Source organism: Empidonax traillii, unplaced genomic scaffold (assembly GCF_003031625.1).
Source record: "Empidonax traillii isolate 1590-97213 ecotype Southwest subspecies unplaced genomic scaffold, ASM303162v1 scaffold202:size1011777, whole genome shotgun sequence".
Classification (NCBI taxonomy): Eukaryota; Metazoa; Chordata; class Aves; order Passeriformes; family Tyrannidae; genus Empidonax; species Empidonax traillii.
The window spans coordinates 57212-77074 of record NW_020955395.1 but is presented as its reverse complement, the minus strand read 5'-3'; the positions used below and the strand labels follow the sequence as shown (position 1 = coordinate 77074).

The following is a 19863-nucleotide window of genomic DNA, read 5'->3' as shown; positions in this document are numbered from 1 at the left end:
ACAGCATGCCAAATGCTAGTAAATAGGAAATTTAAACAAAGGGCTTATGAGACGAGCTTAATTTGTCTCTTGTGACAAAAATAATTTCCCTTGGGAGAAATAACACACTTGAATTAGAAAAGAGAGGGAAAGGAGGGAAACTCCCCCCCCCCCCATCACCAGAAAATATACAGGCCAGAAAAGGCCAGAAAACAGATTCACTGGAAACAGATCTGATAGGAAGAGGCATATGGAGCTACTATTCACCATCAAGTGCAGCATGAGTGCATCACCTCCTGGCAAGACAGTTTAAAACTGTCGGAACACTATGGCTAGTGCATTTCTGGTAATCATATCAAGGGACTATTTTAACATTTACCCCTCATTGATTACATTTTAAAAGTGTTTTCATGGATTTGTTTTGCTGATCTATTGTAAGAGGGGTAGGACCCAACTTTCCTGCTGCAAAAAACTAATATAATTTTGAGCGCAAGCTAAAGGTATTCTAGAATACTCCTCTTTGTTGTTTATATCAGGAATCCAATCTGTCACCTGCAAAAGTCCTACATAAGAGGAACATGGCTTAATTTTCCTGCTTCCTATGCTGCCTTTCTAAGAAGAGTATCCCTCTGAAATTTTACTGCTTAAGACTCCTTTAATATGACATATGACCATTACCTCAGTTTCATTGCAGCAGAAGATATCAGAATAGATATAAAACTGTGGATCTAGGTCAGCAAGGGCCGGAGCTGGATTAAATAAAGTCTTTACTGGAAAAAGAAAAAAAAAAGAAAAAGAAAGTCTAAATCCGTAGTGTTTTAGATTCGTAAATCATCACTTGAAACACCATTGTGTTTAATTCATAGCCCCCAGTATTTATTATTGACACAAAAATGATTCTCAGTTTTCATTTCCTCATTTTATACAACCACTAAAAACTTTATTTATATTAAAGTTCTGTTTTAATTCATGTGCAGGCACCTGTCATGATGGGAACATGACAGAAGAGTAACAGAAAAAACAGCCAAGGCATTATTAAATTAAAAAAAGAGGAAAAAAAGCCTTAAACAGTAATGCAATTTGTTTACTGATGATGCTTCTTCCAGGATATTAATAAGTTTTACAAGAATTGATTTAGTTCTAGAATTTTTTCAGTGCGGTTATCTGAGCTCTGTACGTGAAGAATCATGAGTTATGGAGTAATGAAGGGCATGTCCAGACAAGGAGTTAAACGTGCTTCTGAATGTGTTACCTAACTTATTCAAACTGCCACATTATAAAACTGTAGTGTAGACAAGGCACTGTATATTTTTAATATGCTATCTGGCAGAGCTAGACCTAAACTTAACACTGGTAGAATATGTTAGTTAACCTAACTTTAAATAGTAGCCTAAGGCCCCTTGTAACAGCAGAAAAGGTTTGTCATGAGGACAGTGTAAGTGACTTACTCACTGTTAACACAGGAAGTCTGCAGCCCTGGATTCTCACTTTGCCAATTTTATGATTAATACTTGTGACTTAACCACAAGGCTATCATTTTTACATAAAGCACACATCTTCTTCAGAAATCTTCCTTATAGTAATTGATCAAATCTTCCAATTTGGATGCATAAATTTTCAGTCCTGAACACGTATTTAGACTGTAAGCTATAACACATAATTGTTAGACACCCTGAATGCTTTTGAATCCCAGTTAATGCCCTAAAAGACAAAGATGCACAGAGACTTCTGAAATCTGAGTACCAAGAAGTTTAGAAGTTAGGTGATCAATTCTCTGCAAATTAGTTAGCCCTTGACTGTACAACTTTATCATGCCCCTCTACCTGCCTCATTAAAAAGAATACTGAAGTGACAAAGACTTGTACTCAGAAGTGAGAAAGTGCCAGGATTAGAAACTCCAATGAAATCTTAATTTGGCTCCCTTATATTATTACAATACAGTATGTATTATAATAAACTCTTTAATTATATGATCACATACCACTGAAAAACAGCATGTGATCACATAATTAAAGACTGCAACATAATACATATGCAGAAAGGAGACAAATTAAGGTCTCACAGGCAACCTTAACTCTTGCATTTCCTATTTTCTGAACTGCAACCCTAATGAAGTTTTCTTAAACACAAATCTTTAAGGTATACTTTCCTAGGTAAAAAACCCAAACAGCACATACTGGAAAACAAACTCTGTCATGTGGTATCATACCAACATATACACGGGTCAGGAGCAGCACTGGAAGTGTTCCAACTTGGGTTTTAAGTAATACTCATCATGAACAGGGCATAATATACTACTACTAGTTTTATCCCATATTTAATATCTGCTGAGCAGAAGGGAAGGTAGAGGAACCTTAAAATCCTCTTTCAGGCTGTGAAGAAGAGGGTGCAGTGTTTGGTTCTCCCAAGGACCACCAAATTTTCTGTCCAAAATCTTTCACAGAATTACAGAATCATAGAATGGCCTGGGTGTGTGTTTGATGGCCATTCCCCCTTGTCCCGTCACTCCATGCTCTTGTAAAAAAGTTTCTCTCCATCTTTCTTGTAGGCTCCCTTCAGATACTGGAAGGCCACAATTAGGTCACCCCAAGATTTCTCTTTTCCAGGCTAACCAATCCCAATTCTCTTAGCCTTTCTTCATAGTGCTCCATTCCTCTAATACTCTTGGAGGCCCTTCTTTGGACTCACTCCAACAGGTCAATGTCCTTCCTGCTCTAAGGACCCCAGAGATGGACACAGTACTCCATGTGAGGTCTCACCAGAGCAGAGTAGAGGGGCAGAATCACACCCCTTGCCCTGCTGGCCATGCTGCTTTGGATGCAGACCACAGTTGGCTTTCTGGCCTGCAAGCACACACTGATGTGTCATGTCCAGTCTCTCATCCACCAGCAGCCCCAACTCCTTGGCAGAGCTGCTCTTGGTCTGTTTATCCTGTGCTGATACTGGGGTTGCCCTGACCCAGGTGCAGCACCTTGCACTTGGTCTTGTTAAATCACATGCTATTCCCGTGGGTCCACTTCTCGAGCTCATCCACTTCTATGCCTTTCCCAAGATTCATTCTCCTCACCTACCTTTTATTCTTTATGCCTCCTTGCATAGGAACTATGCAATTGTAACCTTTTCCACTCAACTTTCACGACATCGTATCTCTTTACGCCCCCTCTCCACTTTCTTATTCCCACTTCCAGTGCCCACAGCCTACTCCCTGCCTCTGTACCCATATTCCAATCTCTATTCAACAAATCCTAATCTCTGTTCCAATTTTGTTCTCCTTTCACCTTCTCCCTTCCTTCTTCCTCTGCCACCCCCAAAAATCAAGAAAATCCCTCCTACATTTCCCTTGTCTGAAATCTACTCTCCCTCCTCAGCATTCCCATTCAGCTTTGTCTTTTCTGTATTTAAAATTAAGCAAGCTCTTGCTCTGTGCTTCCTGGGCGTACAACTGATCTTTAAGAGTATAAAAGAAGTTGCCTAAAACCAGATTCAGGAATTACACTGCAACTCATGTTGCCCAAAGGGACAGACTCTGTGGACAGACTCTTGTGGGAAGCTAGCTGTGAAGCCTTTAAGAATTTTCTGAGGTCTATGTGAGAGGAACTTATTTTCCAAAGGCAGATAATACAGTTAAAATCAGGCAGGTTTACATACCATTGTAAAGGCTTAGCTTTAAAAGAAAGCTCCCCTGCAAGTGACATGGAATCTTAATAACTGAGGCTGCTTCCAGCTCATTCTTCACTGCAGTATTAATATGCTGTAGGAATACGCCACTCGTATGGCATTATCAGCCATCTTGAAAGGAGCCTGTCTTTACAGAAGCCCAAAAACTGCTTTACAGACTTTGATATACAGTAATATTTTGCCCATCAATGAAGTGATCCCGCCCTTGGAAGCAGCAGCAGCTTCTCATCATCAGCCACTAAAACCCTCTATTAGTCCAGTCAGATTTCCACTACAATTTATACCTACTTCATAATCCTTCCTTCCTTCCTTTCATCCTTGAGACATGAGATGTCTCTCTCTAGCTTACAGATCCAGATGATGTTCACTGAAGAGAAGCAAAGAGTTCTTGCTTGTGTGACCGTATCTTTTCTCGCTTTTGTTTATTTCTTTCAGTAAGAATGAAGAAAAACAAGCAAAAAACTCAATGAAACAGAGGTTTGAGGCATCTGGCTATGCATCTGTTTTAAGCAAAAATAGTCAAGTGCACATTTCAACATGCAGTACTACATTATACATGAAGCTATTGCGGGCTAAAAGAAGGGAAACTGCATTAAAAATTTACTGTTGGCTATGGATAGATTTTTACAATGCCACAAGCTCAGCTGCTTACTTAGATTTGATGGCACATGACATTTGAACATGTGTAGCCTATTGCTTTCAAGCAGAAGCAACCAAACTTTCCTGATAGAAGAGCTGCACAATGATAGCATGCTGACAGCACCGAACTATAGCTGGCCCACAGCTGACTACTATCTTTTCTCGATATATTGTGCTGTCTACAGTTGCCAAATGGTTGCTTGCCTGTTCAGTGTATCAGGTTTGAATCTTTTCAATTGCGTTTAAAAAAATCTTATCTTTTCTCCTGTCACAGGCTGGCATTTTGCCATAGGAGGGTGACAGAAGTGAGAAGCATCTTGCCAAATGTGTGCATAGAGTTAAAAGTAGACAAAATAAGTCATGGATATTGACTCAGGCCTCAACTATAGTCCATTAACCACTAGATTAAGAATGCTTTTATCCATTTTCATAAAACATAATGAAAATACATGTTCTGTTCCATGCCCTCCCTCCTCCTGCCCCTCCCACTCCCCTGTGCCTGGAATTTTAAGCATTTCAGGTGCTATTCAGTTTTTAAAGTTTTCAATTTTTCTGTAGATTTGCACGCACCCAGTTTTGACATTTCAAACAGATATCAAATAATTTTTCCCCACGCACGGTTCTGTTCATAGAGTTTATGACTATTACCATCACAGTTTCAGGGCCCTCTCTCCCAGCCTCCCATCTAACAATGTTGCTTAAATCGGCATGGAACACACAAACTCGATGCATAAAGCTCTGCTGCATCTGACATCTGCACTAGTGCATGAACACCAGTGAACACAACAGGAGCACAACAGATCATGCTGCAGAAGGAGAACTGAAGAGCCAACAATCTCTGCACACTGTGATCTCTTGGAGCAAGCCTTGGCCCAGCTACAAGGTACTAGCTAGTTCTGATCCCAGTTCCATCCCTGATCCACTGCGTGACTGATCATGCTGTGTATGAGCTGTCCCCTCCCAGTCTTATGTTCTGGATAAATGGGAAAAACATTTTTAAAATCTCATATAGATGCCTCACTTGCATAATTATTTACTTAGTGTTCAAATACTGTGGTAATTGTGCTTGAGTAGCTGAAAGCTTTACAGGCATTTTAAAAAACAAAAACATTATGTTAGTAACAAAACCCCATCCTATTCAGGCAAAATGTCAGCTTTCATCCATGTATATGCTACATTGAAGGAATGATGCCCTACATTTAAACGTACAGTACAGTAACAATTTACTAATAATTTCACAGACCATGACTGTGTCTCTTCAATGGCATCATGCCCAGACACACTCTAAGAACGGTTAAGAAGAAAAAACATTTTTATTTTATTTTAAGGATGTCAACTACTGTATAGAAAACCACAGCCATACCTACTGCTATGCTGGGAGAACACAGACATAAGTCTGGTTTTGAGCTCATTTGATTTACTTTACTGTGTGCGGAACTTCACCAACTTGCCACTCATTATCCTTGCTCTGCTCTGGAATAATATCAGAGTCAGGCCTACAGCTCCCGACCTTGCAACATTATATTGTATTTAGTCACCACATGAAAGCAGGTGGAAAGGCAGCATCAGACATATACAAGGAGATTATAAGGGTATAGGTTGATTTGCCATTCAAGGTAAACACTGCAAAATCTAGTTTTCATTAGCATAGCATGAATTTGTTGGCTATTGTTTCAATTCTAAATAAAACTAGTATGACAGAAACCAGAATAGACCAGAGGATCTTTATTTGGAAAGCACGATAAAGAATATTTTTCATGCAGCATAAATGAAAGAGACAGAATGGCTTATGTCAAATTACCTCCACTGGCACGTGCCATTTTCAGAGCTTCAAGAGAAACAGCAGGGGTTATTTCTAGCTGGCAAACAAGCACTTTGGCTTTACAGATGACATCAGAAGCCCTCTTCAGGTCTTCAAAATTTAAAAGCAGGTTGGCTCCTGGGACTATGACAATAACATTCTGTCCTAAAGAGAAGATATAGTGTTTGTTACAATAGTTTTCGCAATGAAGTATATAAAACAATTCCTTGATTTTTTTTTTTTACAATACATTTAAGATGAGTATTTCAATTTACTTTCAAAAAAAAAATCCCCACTAAAAACACATGCAGTGCTGACATTTTCAAATATCCAGATATTTTCAAGGATAATTAAAAAGATCAATGGACCAGTGAATGCTACACTGCACAACAAATGCATTATATATTTCTTTGGGGAAAATCATGTATGGGCATTCCCCAGTCTTATTTTGGTGTTTTCTATGAACTCTAATGAAGCACTGTACTAGTCACAGTGGAGATGGAGGATACATGCTAAGGCTGATATTTCCATTTTCCTAAAATATTCCAGTAGCATTTGGAAGAGAAAAGCATCGATGTGATTATCAAACTCATATGCCAAATTTTTCCCATCAGCTGGGAACAAAGAGTATTTCACACAGCTATGAAAATTATGCATGTTCTTTAGATTTCAGAGAAGCAGGCTTGCGCCATTTACCTGAGACATTTCAACTTAGGGCTCCTAACCATCATGAAACCCAGAACCAGCTTGTCACCAAAACCCAGACTGGTGATGACTGTGTCTAAGGAAAGCTTTATCAGGAGTGAGTGAAGAAGGTGGGCGACAGCTTGTTCTGCACCTAAAGCTGCCCAGTAGATGATCTAAACAAAGCTATGCGTGAGGAAGCACAGCAGTGTCTCAAAGCACCTCTAAGATCCCTTCCATTTGTTTATGTAACAGTTACGTGAGGTTCTAAATATTCTTTTGTTTTTCTTCAGACACACAAATCACCTTTTATTGCAGCTTCTTTCTCTTTTTAATCTCTATTACAACACTTAGAGACCTTCAGGCATGGGTGCCTTCAAATTAAAATTTATTATTAATCACTCAGGTATTAAATTCAATAAGTCAGTTGTTCCTTGATTTACAGGCTCAGCCCGCCCCCGCTGAAGATTCCTTTAAGGACTGCCAATCACTAAAGGCTACCAATTCTGTAATGAACTGAATTACTCTGCAAATAAATATTTATGTTTTTAAATACATTATTTTTGTTGAATGTGACTTCAAAGTCCTTTGAATAAGAAACGTGCAAAGCTTCTCTCCCTAAATATGTTCCGAAAAGAAAGCAGGATAATGGAAAGAATAATATAGTGAGCTCAGAGGGAGGGACCCAAGCTTTCCAAAGCAATTCTGCTGTCAATGGTTTGGTACAGAACAGCTGCATATGAAAAGCAAAACCTCAGCACTTAAAGCCAACGCCCTGCTTTTCAACAGACAATGATGGGCATCTTGGATAAAAAACAAAAGAAAAGAAAACAAAAAACCTTCTGCAACAAGTAAATGTTACCAAAGATATCTGAATCCTGTTGAGAAAATATTCAAAGGCAAATTGCACCTATTTTAACAAGCATGTATTTTGAAAGCTTATAGGGTGCAGCAGTGCAAACAGTAAAAGGCAGGGAATCAGTGGAACAAAAATCTATTTATTTTCTGCCTGGACTATGTGCTTCCTCGAATCTCAGACTCTATCCACATGTCTTGCTGCATTATCTTGCTGAACTATTTAGCTGTACTGACATGTATATTATTATTAGACTTTAGAGCTAATGGCCCGAGGCGATAAGGAGGGCTGTTTGCTTAAACCCATATGTGCAAATTCAAGGTAGACCATGCTGCACTGGATCACAGTCTGAAGCTTTTCTTTGTACCTACAAAAGGTCAGAGACATAAAGTGTGCTTTCAAACCTGCCAGGGAAGTGCAGTACCTACTATGGTGCAACAATCTGGACAATTTACCCCGATCTGGAGGCAAGCCCCCACATTCTCTCCTAAGCTGCATACACCACACTAACTCAATGTCAGCAGTCCACACAAACTTACACCAGGGTGCATGAAGGCAGAATCTGGACCCATGCATTCACAATTAATACCAAAATTTCGTATTAACAGCAACCATTTTGTTGACAGCAATTATTTCTTGCCAGGGAAATCAGATGGGAAATCAGCACCAGGGACAACAGAGTTAAAGACAGATGGCAAAGAGGGGTGGGATTCATCTTGTCCAACATGAACTAATTTTTTAAGTTTAAAAAAAAATCCTACATACTAGAAAAGTCTAAGAAACTTAAATCTCTAAAAATTATTTTTCTAGGTTCCTTCAACAAGGAGAAGAGATAAATATTTTCAGGGCTTTTTTAACTTAGATATCTTTTTGAGGAAGAGAAAAACTGTTGTCCAGAAGTGTCTATGTATCTCTGTTACCTCTAGGCAAAGCCTTAAGCCGTATACCTAGCTTATAAAACCACTCCAGTGAGGTAAAACATTACCTATACTAAGAAGGAGAACAATATATGGACTGCACTACCATTAATTCTAAAATATCTTTTCTTAGACTAAAAATTCTCAGTTTTGATGGGAGCATCTACATAATTTTAAGTTTTGCAGACGTCTGCTAGAATATTAAGGGCCACATTCCCAGTTGCTATAAGCTTTAACAGCTAAATGAAGCTGATAACTTGCACAAGCTTACACCAGATGGGGATTGGGTACAATCAGCGTGAATGCTGCATATGTAAACACTCATGTCCTCAGCTGGGCTTCTAAACCTGATATGTCACTTCTTAGAAAGATAGGTTACTCAAGCTAGACTTCTCTTACAAAGGTCATTTTATAGATGCCACCAGATGAGAAGTGCCAGTGGAAAAATCAGTGTCAAAACAGTAAACACCACAGTGCAATAACTATCACTCTTTAATACTGGACGATGAGCCCAAAAACCATCAGTAGTGCTAAGAAGTCACCAAAATGTCAAACAGTGAAATTGTAACAATAGCTGCAGAGCTTGTGCATAATAATTCATATAGAAAAAAGATTATATTTGCGACCAGAAAAGAATGCTATGAGAAAAGCATCTGCTGCCAAATCACACAGTTCATGAATATGAGGGCAAGTTTTGGGTGTGTTACAGTATCATAATTTCTATGCAACCATTTGGTAGAAGTATTGAACAGTCTTTTACACAAAACATTCAAGTTCATGATGAATGTCAATAGAAAGTCTCTAAAATGCAGGTGACATTTCTTCAGAAACCTGAAGATTTAAACCAAAGGTTTTCCTCTTTGGAAAGCATAATTCAAACAAGCTGGCATATGTATGCTAAGTTTGCCTTGTTTATTTAGCCTTATCTAAATATATATTTTGAATGTTTTTATACTAGTAGTGCTGAAGGAACACTTACTTACAAAATAATGTCTATTCACTGTTCATGAATGATTAATAACCTTATCATAAAGTCAGCACAATGCCTGTCTCAACTGAGGGTTATCTTGCTGTGTTCTGTGTAGGTGAACCTTAAGTCCTAACTTGCAGTAATCAGGAGAACTTTAATCATGACCTGCCAACCTCTGTTGTCCCTCCACTGAATTTTTGTTATGAATGTGGAAGTTGTTGGACTTGTTCAAACCTCTAGTCCAGCCAGGCCAGCAAAACGGCACCATCAACAGTCAGTAGCAGATATGGACAAAGCTGCAAGAAAATTCAGAGGTAATCATGGAAAAAATAATCCATAAAGAGAGTTTTTTCCTCCCTACATGTGTGTGTAAAAGTACAACACACATCATCACATCATGGAGTTCTCACCTCCCAACAGCACACTTTTGGCAGAAGGTGTGCTAAGTGACAGAGCTCATGGCAAGAGGGAGGCTGAAAGGGGAAACAAAACCTGGGGTTCAAAGTGGTGTGATGCACCTCGAAGAAAATGTGTTAAGAAAAGCAGGTGGATGTACCAGCTTTCATCCTTAAGAGAGAAAGTACAGATTTGAATTGTACAGGGTCCTGTTAAACTAAAGCTTGTGTTCAGTCAAAACTTAGCTGAAAAGGCAGTTGCACGAAAGAGAAAACTGAAAGGAAGACAAGGTCCCGGCAAGATTTCCGCACAGATTTCTGAGACCGCCCAGAGGGAACCTTGCAGCACCTCTGGGCTGCATGCTTTCCAGTGCAGCACTATAAACTTGTTAAACATCTCTTCACCATTTTGCATTAAAGCAGAGATTTAACCTCTCTATCTTTTATTGAAACGATACTGTATTGCCCCAGAATATCATGCAATTTTGAGAGTATCAATTGTGTCCAATAGTTTTCAAATTTTTAGTACTTTGCCAGTTACAACAGTGTGTGAATTACAGTTGTGGAATTCATTAACCAGTAAAAAACTTCCCACAAATTCTGCAGCACCAGCTAGACATACTGAGGTAACAATAGGGAAAGTTTACTCCAGAGCCTCCTCTGACTGCTCTCAACAGCTTTCTTTTCCTCTGCCTTCACTCATACATTCTCTCCTTGAGTCTCTCTCCTACTTCTGCTTGTGATTTTAGTCAGATGATTTAAGCTTCCCAAGTATCTGTATTTATAAAGAACTGATAAGAAAAAGGGCAGATAAGGCGTGTGAAATTACAGCAATTAAAAATTTGGCAATTCAAAGAGACGATAGCTATGTTTTTTATTTGTCCCTCATTGTCTTAACACAAAACAGCATCATCAACCCCAACTTCAAATGCTTTCCTTTTAGGTATAATTTGAACCAGCAGAAATTACCTCAGTCCATTCAATGCTGTGGTGTTTCAGCTATGCCAGCACAGCCACTGCAGCAGAACATGCATGTGCAGACAAGCCCATTGAAAAGTGCTGTAAAACTTGTTTAGGTCAAATCAGCCAGGTTTCTACAGGAAAAAAATAGTGTCTCTTGCAACAGCAAAGCACATAAGTGCTGCTATTTTATTGCAATTTACTCAGTTCAGGCACCAGATGGTTTTTGGGAGACGTAACAACAAGAACCATTAACAATTCTGTACATCTGTTTGCTTTAGAGCATAGTTCTGACCAGGTTTGCTCTTCTACTAGATTTTAAATGAAATCTGAGGCCAGTGTTAACACAGGATTTTTCAGTTTCTCAAAGACACAAACTACCTGACTTTATGCATCATTCTTGTTACTATGTGAATTATAAGACTATCAGGCACCCTTCACACTGTCACTAACATGTAAGATATCCCCACTGTGAACCTCATGGCCCTGAACAATAAATTTCCCTTTCCTGTGCTTATAAAGGTTTTATATCCACAAGATTATTTTGTCCTTATCCTTCAGAAAAATTCATGGTGTTAAAATTGTAATAGGTCCTCCTCTGCTCATTCAAGTTTAGACTATGTTTATCTTAGTTGGCCATGCATATGATTCGGGAAGTAATAAAACTGGTTCTTATTCAACTGCTCTGGACAGCAAGTGTAGTGCAAAACACAAACAAAACAGTGAAGCCTGGGAGCAATACTGGATTCCCACCGGATTACAGTGGCCATAGTGACAGTATGTGGCATAAGAAAGAAGTGTTAAGCATTGCTGTGGTAATTTACCTGCTGATCCAAACCAAGAGAAGGAGGTGGAAGTTGAGAGGCAGGTATCCGGGTTATCCAATGTATTAGTGCTACCTTATTTCTGAATTACAGCTGTCATGCAAGGCTTTGATCAATCTTACTTAGGGAAAATTAAACTCACATCTCCAACTAATTTGCCTAATTTTCCTGAATGTTCCTGTGTAGACTTGCTTTCAGTCATAGTTCCTTCCCAGATTTGCTGCTGGAGTAAATAGTCATGTTTCCTTTCCCATTTTGAGCTGTAGCCCAGTGTACTACCATCAGGTTACACAGAAGGTTGTTAAGTTGTTGTGTCAGCTAAGCTGTGGTAACTGTTCAAATGAGGGCTCTTAGCAGCACCAGAAGTGAACTAATTCAACCACACTTAAATTGTTATGTTTGCACAAACAGTGTCAGTCCAGAGCTCTTACATTTTGATCCAGACATACTCCTTTTAAGAGCTCTCAATAACACAACTTGTTTGAGGAAAAGACAGAAAGTTTTGTGAGAATAATTTAGCAATCTTGAAAAAGAGTATGAAAACAAGCCAAATCTTTATTTCTTCCCCTGTAATGTGAGAGCAAATGCACAGGCTAAGGAAAACTAACACGGAAAAAACAAATATGCCATTTCACTGTGTATTCATCACTGCATATGCAACTTGGGATCAAGAATTGTGTTAAAATTACAGTATCAACATAAATATTTCTACTTATACTAAGGACAATTCCTTCTCCTGAATCAGAGCATAATGACTCAGTGTCCTTACTAAGGAGGCAAACCCTTCCCTTATAGGGCCAGAGGAAATGGCTTCAAGTTGTGCCAGGGGAGGTTTAGATTGGATATTAAGAAAAATGTCTTCACTGAAAGGGTTGTCAAGCACTGGAACAGGCTGCACAGAGAAATGGTTGAGTCACCAACTCAAGTTATTGAAAAGACACGTAGATGTGGCACTTAGGTCCGTGGTTTAGTGGTGGACTTGGCAGTGTTGGGTTAATGGTTGGACTCGATGATTTAAAGGTCTTTCTCAGCCAAAATGATTCTATAGTAAGTTGTAGTGGAAAAGGAGAGCTTTAACTTTGATACGCTGTGTGTTCAGGACAATGTAAACTAGATAGATCAGCTGGCTGATTGAATTATTGTTATCACACTGCTAATGTAAGCATCTGTTTCTGCTGCTTCTAGGCACCTCATTCTATAACATTGCCCGTAATAAACATAAATGCAATGAAAGTTGAATAAGATCACAAAAAAAATTAAAAATGTAGAAAAAGTAATTCCTCAACTAACAGTGACAAGGCAAATGTTTCTTCTATGGCTGCAGAGGCAGAACAAAGAGGACAATTCAGAGCAGAAATATGTACCTTCACTGTTGACAATGATTGAAGCAGTTCCAGTAGCAGCATCTGTAGTCTGACCTACAAATGCTAAGAAAGGGAAAAGTTAGAGCATGCATTAGTTCAATACATTACTTTCAACCAATGGCATGTGATGCAGTTTAATTGAATTAAATCTGAAATGAACCCATAACCTCCAGCAATTTAAAAATGCTAATTACTCTTTCATGTGCAACAATGCCAGAGAAGCTAACAACAACAAAAAGTGTTAATTTACACCCACAAAACAGAAATGCGAGTCCAACATTCTTTAATTTGGCTACATCGCTGCTTTAGAGAAAGCATGTTATTTATACAGCCTTCTCAGGCACTCTACTCCCACTTGGAAGTATTTCTTTTATCCAGTGAAACAATAGAGTCAAGGCTGGAGAAAAATGAAAATATTAAAACAAAACAGTGTTTAATTCTGTGTAGATTTGCATTTCAGCAGTAATATTAATATGTGCTGTGAAGGCAGTGGTGGGGCTATATTCTTCCTTTTTGAATTATTATTCAGATAAATTAACTAGAAGTGAGGCTGGCAGAAAGACTGTTCCATGTTTACCACTATAAGAACCTGTTTTCAGTTTACATCAAATTTGTGAAATATTAACCAGTGGTCCAAAACTGGTAGTAGAAACCAGTAGAACTGTAGTAGAAAACTGTCCAAAAAGTTGAGGGTTATTTTTTTTTTCTTCCCCAAGAACTGTATTTGAAAAAATTTACTATTTCATTTGAGACAAATTCTAGTGACTTTTTGTTTAAGAAGCTCTGGGTATTCTAACATTTTAGAAGAGGTTCTTGATGCTGCGCAAAAGTGGGCCTCTTTCTCAAGATGTGGCCAATTTAACAATCTGCTCAAATTTGAACAAGGCTGAAAAACACCTAACAACCTGCTCACTGGGTTTTACTGAAGTCTTGTACGTACTTGCCCTGGAGGTACCCTCGTCTAGCTCAGTTACAAGGGTCAGAGCAGACCTTCCCTTGCAATTACAGCTTCTTTTCACCATGAGCTCAGTCTCCACACTGGAACTGAAAGCAGAGAACTTGTGTCTTTTGTACTTTCAATGCTCTTGCAGCATGAGCAGCAAGTTGCCTGGTTCGAATGTGGGAGAGGGAACAACAAATCAATAAAGATCTAAATGCTCTGAGCAACACTGGTAGCTGATCTGTTGTGGAAGAGAGGAAGACAAGGAAAGGGGAAAACTACAAACCAGATTGGAATTGAAAAGGAAAGGGGTATGGTGATATGCTAGGAAATATAAGAGCAACATAAACAAAGAAGACAAACAACAAGGACCCAAGGTCTGACAGCCAGCAGAACTGGCATTACAGCAAGGATTTTCATTCAGAAAAACCAGTATCCTTATGTACAACAACAGAGATAGGTTAGACAGGGGTTAAACTGAGATGGAAAGCCCGGGACTGAAGTAAGACCATTCTAAGCAAAAAGTCTGTGCACACTGAATCACCCTTGCCTCCAGATCTTGGAATGCAAGTTGGGATCTTGGATCAGCCTCACCAGCAGCACATCCTGTCTTTCTCCAGGGCTGACCGATGCAGGAGGTGGCAACCAAACACCATTCTGAGATATTATCAGCAGAAATTGGTACCTTGGAACCTAAATGTTCCAAACCTTCTACTGATCTACCTAAGTATCCATGAAGTGTGATATGATGGAATTCCTGAATTTTTTCCCTATACTTTTCTTTTGCTGCTATAAAGACTATTTAAATATTCATGTTAAGATTGTAAGAGCAATCATTTAAATAAAAAAAAAAAATTAAGGTTCCTTGTGGTATATGCATTTTCATTAAGTGCTATGCATTATAATTGCTTTATTTACACGATCAAAGACTTTATTCACGAAGTAGGCATGCTTCGGAGAGATTTAAAACCGTACACTAACAGGCACTGCTTTTATGGTATCCTTCAATTGTTTTCTTAACTTAGTTGAAAGCTACACAAAGAATAAACCTGTGCATATATTTGTGAAATATTTAGATGTTACACTGATAAGCATAATAAAAAAGCCCACAAAATACTGATAGTTCTGTCTGTAAAGCAGGATTGGAATAATGCAGTAAATGAAGCTGGTGGCTGCACATTAAACAGAAGAGACAAAGAGAATATTGCATAGCCGCTTAATGATTGCATCTGTCCATCGTTGTCCATGCTGAAGGAGACAAGTTGTGCAGACAAAAATGTGATCGTGTAGTTTAGCAACATGCAATAGAGAGAGAATTAGGGTTACAAAGGTGCAAAGATACTAGAATATTGTGGCTGCTCAGTTTTCCTTTTTTCTGAAAGCCTTTAAACATTGATTTTTGTGTGTATGTGTGCTAACACCAGCTGCCATCTCTAAAATGATGCATGTGTCATTTCACAAAGCAAAGGTGAGATTTACTGAGTTTACCAGCGCATTTCCACTCTATCCCTCCCTTCACAACATGAAATTGAGAATGAATAATCAGACCGAATTTTTCCGTTTCTCACCAGGCATTATCATCATTAATGCCAGACTAAACAATTGCATATCAGCAAGTTATCTTCAGGTGACTTGCACTGATGCAATCATCTGAGGTTTGGAGGTAAAAACATTACATTTTATTGTTAGTGGTACAGCTGCTTTCAGAAGTCCCGTATTTTCACCTGTATTCATTCATTCCTGCCTGCTGCATCAAACCAGTTATGCATAGTTCTGAATGGTAAAACATATCCAATAAGACAGTAAAATAATAAATCCTCCACTATCGGTTTTTAAAGTTTAAAAATAGTACAAAATGTTTCTTTAAAGTAAAATTTTACCTGTAGAAATACCATTTTTCTTCAAATTTTCAACATAATCATTGCCAAAGGAATCCTTCCCAACCTATACAAAAGATAAAAGAATGGGTTTTCTTTACAGAAAGATGAGAGGATAGATAGACTATTTTTAGACAACCGAACTCTCTAATGTAATTTGAATACAACACTTTCTGTGTTGAAGCCCTTTGCCTTATTAATCAATAAATAATGAACTAAGAAATAACAGTAAAAATGTATTAATAGTATTAACAAATGCTATTCTTAGTGTTCTGAAGTTTTTTCCTCCCCATTACAAAATTCCCCCCACACCCATGTCACTATATTCAAGTTTTGTTGTACAACCACTGTGCTCCTTTGACACTGAAACTTCCTGGGGATTGTAAAATCCGGATGTGTACTGAGTTATTCAGCTTTGAACTGAAAACACTGACAGCAATTCGTGTGTCCCTCCTAATTGCAGTTCATATTTTGAATTTTCTACCTCAAGTTTCCTTGCTGGGAAAATTTCAAACTGTGGCTATGGGATAGAAAGTGATGATAAATATGGCATTAACAATTTCTATAACTCTCAGTAATAAATGCACTGTTTACAAATTCAGCATTCTTTGTTTGCTTTATCCAGCAACAGCAGATCAAGTTGAGTTAGGGAGTCAAACTATGGTGTATTGTTTTTCTAACAGCAAGTTAAAAGGCTTGTCATTTCAGCTCCACTAATCCTTTTAGCTGAACAGAATTCTGCTTGCTGTTTATTCAGACTAATACACATTTCTTTTTGTTACATTACAACAAGCTGAACAAAGGAGATGAGGTATATGGAGACAAAAATAGTACAACTTGCTTAATGTCACAGTAGCCAACAAAGCTTTTGATTCACCACTTTTAGCCTGTCTTCAGCATGCACAGCTCACAAGTCCAAGAGTGAGAAGAAAACATCTTTCAGATTAGGAGCCAAATCAAGATCCTGGTCATGGGTCCAGACAATGAAGGAATTACATGAGGAGCCCTAACTAATGATCCATCTTCTCATAAAACAGCACTACACAGCTGATGGTGTACTTGAGTTACTAGAAGCACAAAGCAACTGCCTCTATTGGCAGCTGTCAGAAATTTGTCAATTTATGAGCTTAATCCTTCAGAAAGCTTGGAGAAGGCCTGAGTACTAGGTACTGATCACAAGAATCAAGCCCTATGATTCAGATTTCTAAAACTTAAAGTGTCACGGATGGATGATCCTTCCCCCCACATATTTTATTGTACAACCATGATCTGAAACATACTTTCATTTCGTACAATTTCTATAAGGGGTTTTTCAAAAGCATTATTAAGGATAGTCCCAGTCTTTCACCAAAACAAGACAGCAGTTTAGGTCAGAATAGTCTAACCAGATGGAACATTCCTCTAATATATTACAAAAACCCCCAAAACCAATTAATCAAAAACAAAAAAAACCCTCAACCCAACAATATCTACTTGGGTCACTATGTTATTTATTGTTTGCATATTAGAATATTTCTGTATCTCTGACTGCTCCCATCTTGCCAGACAGGGCAGTTCATCAGAAGCTGCATCTTCTGACTGCTCTAGGCTGGATAACTGCAGTTTAAACCCAGGCTGTGCCAACCTCTGCAGCCTAACAGCTGTACTACCGTTCCACCTGATGGCACCACCTTCTCCCTCCCTCGCTACTATGAAGCTTCTACAACAAATCTCAGGATTTGCTCAGTTATTTCAGCAACAAAATATTTCACAACCCTCTTCCAAAATCTCAACTGAAACTTCCTTCCTTCAGCTCTGGGTCCTACATGACTGACAGACAGGCATCCCTTATTGCTCAACTGTCATAACAGCTGAGATCAGTGGTAGTACTTTTGCCCACAGTGAGACATCTCAGTGCCAGAGGGAAGCCCTTGGAGGCGTCTCCATGGAGGTCCTTTTCCTCTGGAAACTTTTTTCCATGTTAGTTCATCAGCATCCAACTCAGTTAATCCGAGTGCATTTGAAGGGCTTTATTTTTCCATTCAGGCTTTACCCCCAAGGAAGACAGAAGATTAGGCATCAGACTCATTTTAGATTAAGGGCATATGTACTGATCATGTAAAATTATATAACGTTGTTTTAAATATTTTCTGCTATTGCATAGACCCTGCTAGATGGACTATTGGATGAACAGAAAAATAAATGTCTTACTCTGCTGACCACAGAACACTGTATGTGCTGAAATAGCATTTCTTCTTTCTAGAGTCCTTAACAACAACAGCCATTTGCACAAGCATTATGGTCACACAGTTTGCATGTCAGAATGAGTGGAATTACATCAGTATTTTTCAGTCTGGGTTCTCTCTGCTTACGACCATGTTTTCCATGTGGAGCTAGGGAGCTAGCTGGCATCATAGCAGCTAGAATTCTAGCAGCTCAGAGAATCAAACTTATCTGTATCTGAAAATTTATTACAACAAAAAACATGTATCTTTTGACATTTCTGTTTATTCTATATGCTCTTTTTAATTGAAAATGTTTAGGCTTTTTTGTCATCAGGGAATTAAACAGGTACTAAAGACAAGCATAAGACAGTAATATAGAAGAAAAAAAACCACTGAAGATATCCATAATGTTCTGGGCTCCATCTGAGATACAGCTATATTCTTACAACGAAGTGAGAATGCGGGTTTACAGCACTTAGATTTGGCTTATGGATCATCTAAACAGAGAAGACTACATAGCACGGTAATGCAGCACTTGCTGTTTCTAAGTAAGAATCAAATGCAGCCGGAGCTTAAACAGAATTTAGTATATGCAGTATCAGGCTGGTGATAGCAGTGTACAGTGAAGATCATTCCAAACTGTTTGTCAGAAGTAAACCAGGACCTTTTTCAGCACACAGAATGTCTTTCAGACCAACATCCCATTCAGCAAGGAAGTTTATACTATGTCTCATTGACCAATGTAGATATATAAGAATGTATATGAGATGAGACTTGTATGAGATGAGACCATTTTGTGAGGCAATAGTCATTTTAAAAATCTGAAATATTAACTTTTACAATTTAAAAAAACCTGTTAACATTTATAGATATCGAGTCATTCTCTGCTGTTTCTTTTCACCAATGAATACAAGAAAGAAAGAAAAGAAAGAAAGAAAGAAAGAAAGATTAGATCTTACTGAAACAACAAAAATGTTTTTAGAAAAAAATTAGAAAATAGGATTATTATGAATGCATATGTTTCCATTGCACTGAGCAAAAGCTAGACCATTAAAAAATAAAGCAAAATTCACACTTGCAGTGGAAAAAAACCCTTTAACATTTAGCAGAAAATGTTAGCAGGGAATTCATTGCCAGTTCATCTTGTACTTGAATCTGATCATTCCTGAATGCAAAGATGATCAAATATACACAATATCACAGAGGCACAAACATTGCCAATATAAAAAAACCCCACACTAGAACAACTAGTGATAACAACCCACAGAAATGCTTGCAGGTGTAATCTAGATTTAAAGCTAACATTCTTTAGTCTAAATATTGAATTGGAAAACCAGTGAGAAAGGCTTCCTTGAGATGTTTCCAGTACTTCTCAAAAAATCCCTGACAGACAATGATCCAACAAATTTAGCATCCTCCCCAGCTATGGCAGAAAACAAAGTATGTCCAGTCAATTTGAGGTTTCATCCACAGTTAGCACAGGATAGACAATAAGGTTACAGCGAGAGAAAATTTGATCTTAACTGTAGTAATGATCACTCAAAACTTATAATGTTTAATGACAAAAATCAAAGAAAAGCATTGCAAGAATATAGCATCTGCCAAGTTGAATCAGCCCCATGCTCTGTGAGCCATTCTTTAGAACTGCTGTATATCAGATGTTTCAGAAAAGTAGGCAAAAATATCCCATAGCACTCAAAGATGCTAGAATTTGGACATGAACATTTCATCTTAATCTCAGGTAATGAGATAATGATTTAACCCTCAAAGAACAA

General features: G+C 38.2%; 1 protein-coding gene across 2 annotated transcripts in view; it reads right to left on the bottom strand.

Annotated features, from left to right (window-relative positions):
- Nucleotides 1-19863, bottom strand: part of RBKS (ribokinase) — a 69847-nt gene that overhangs the window by 29950 nt on the left and 20034 nt on the right. For both annotated transcript variants that reach the window (XM_027887078.1, XM_027887079.1), the window contains 4 exons: nt 15888-15951; nt 13068-13130; nt 6098-6262; nt 658-749 (listed from right to left, as the gene is read on the bottom strand). In XM_027887078.1, coding sequence (XP_027742879.1) covers nt 658-749; nt 6098-6262; nt 13068-13130; nt 15888-15951 — 384 coding nt within the window. The remainder of the gene's footprint in view (nt 1-657; nt 750-6097; nt 6263-13067; nt 13131-15887; nt 15952-19863) is intronic.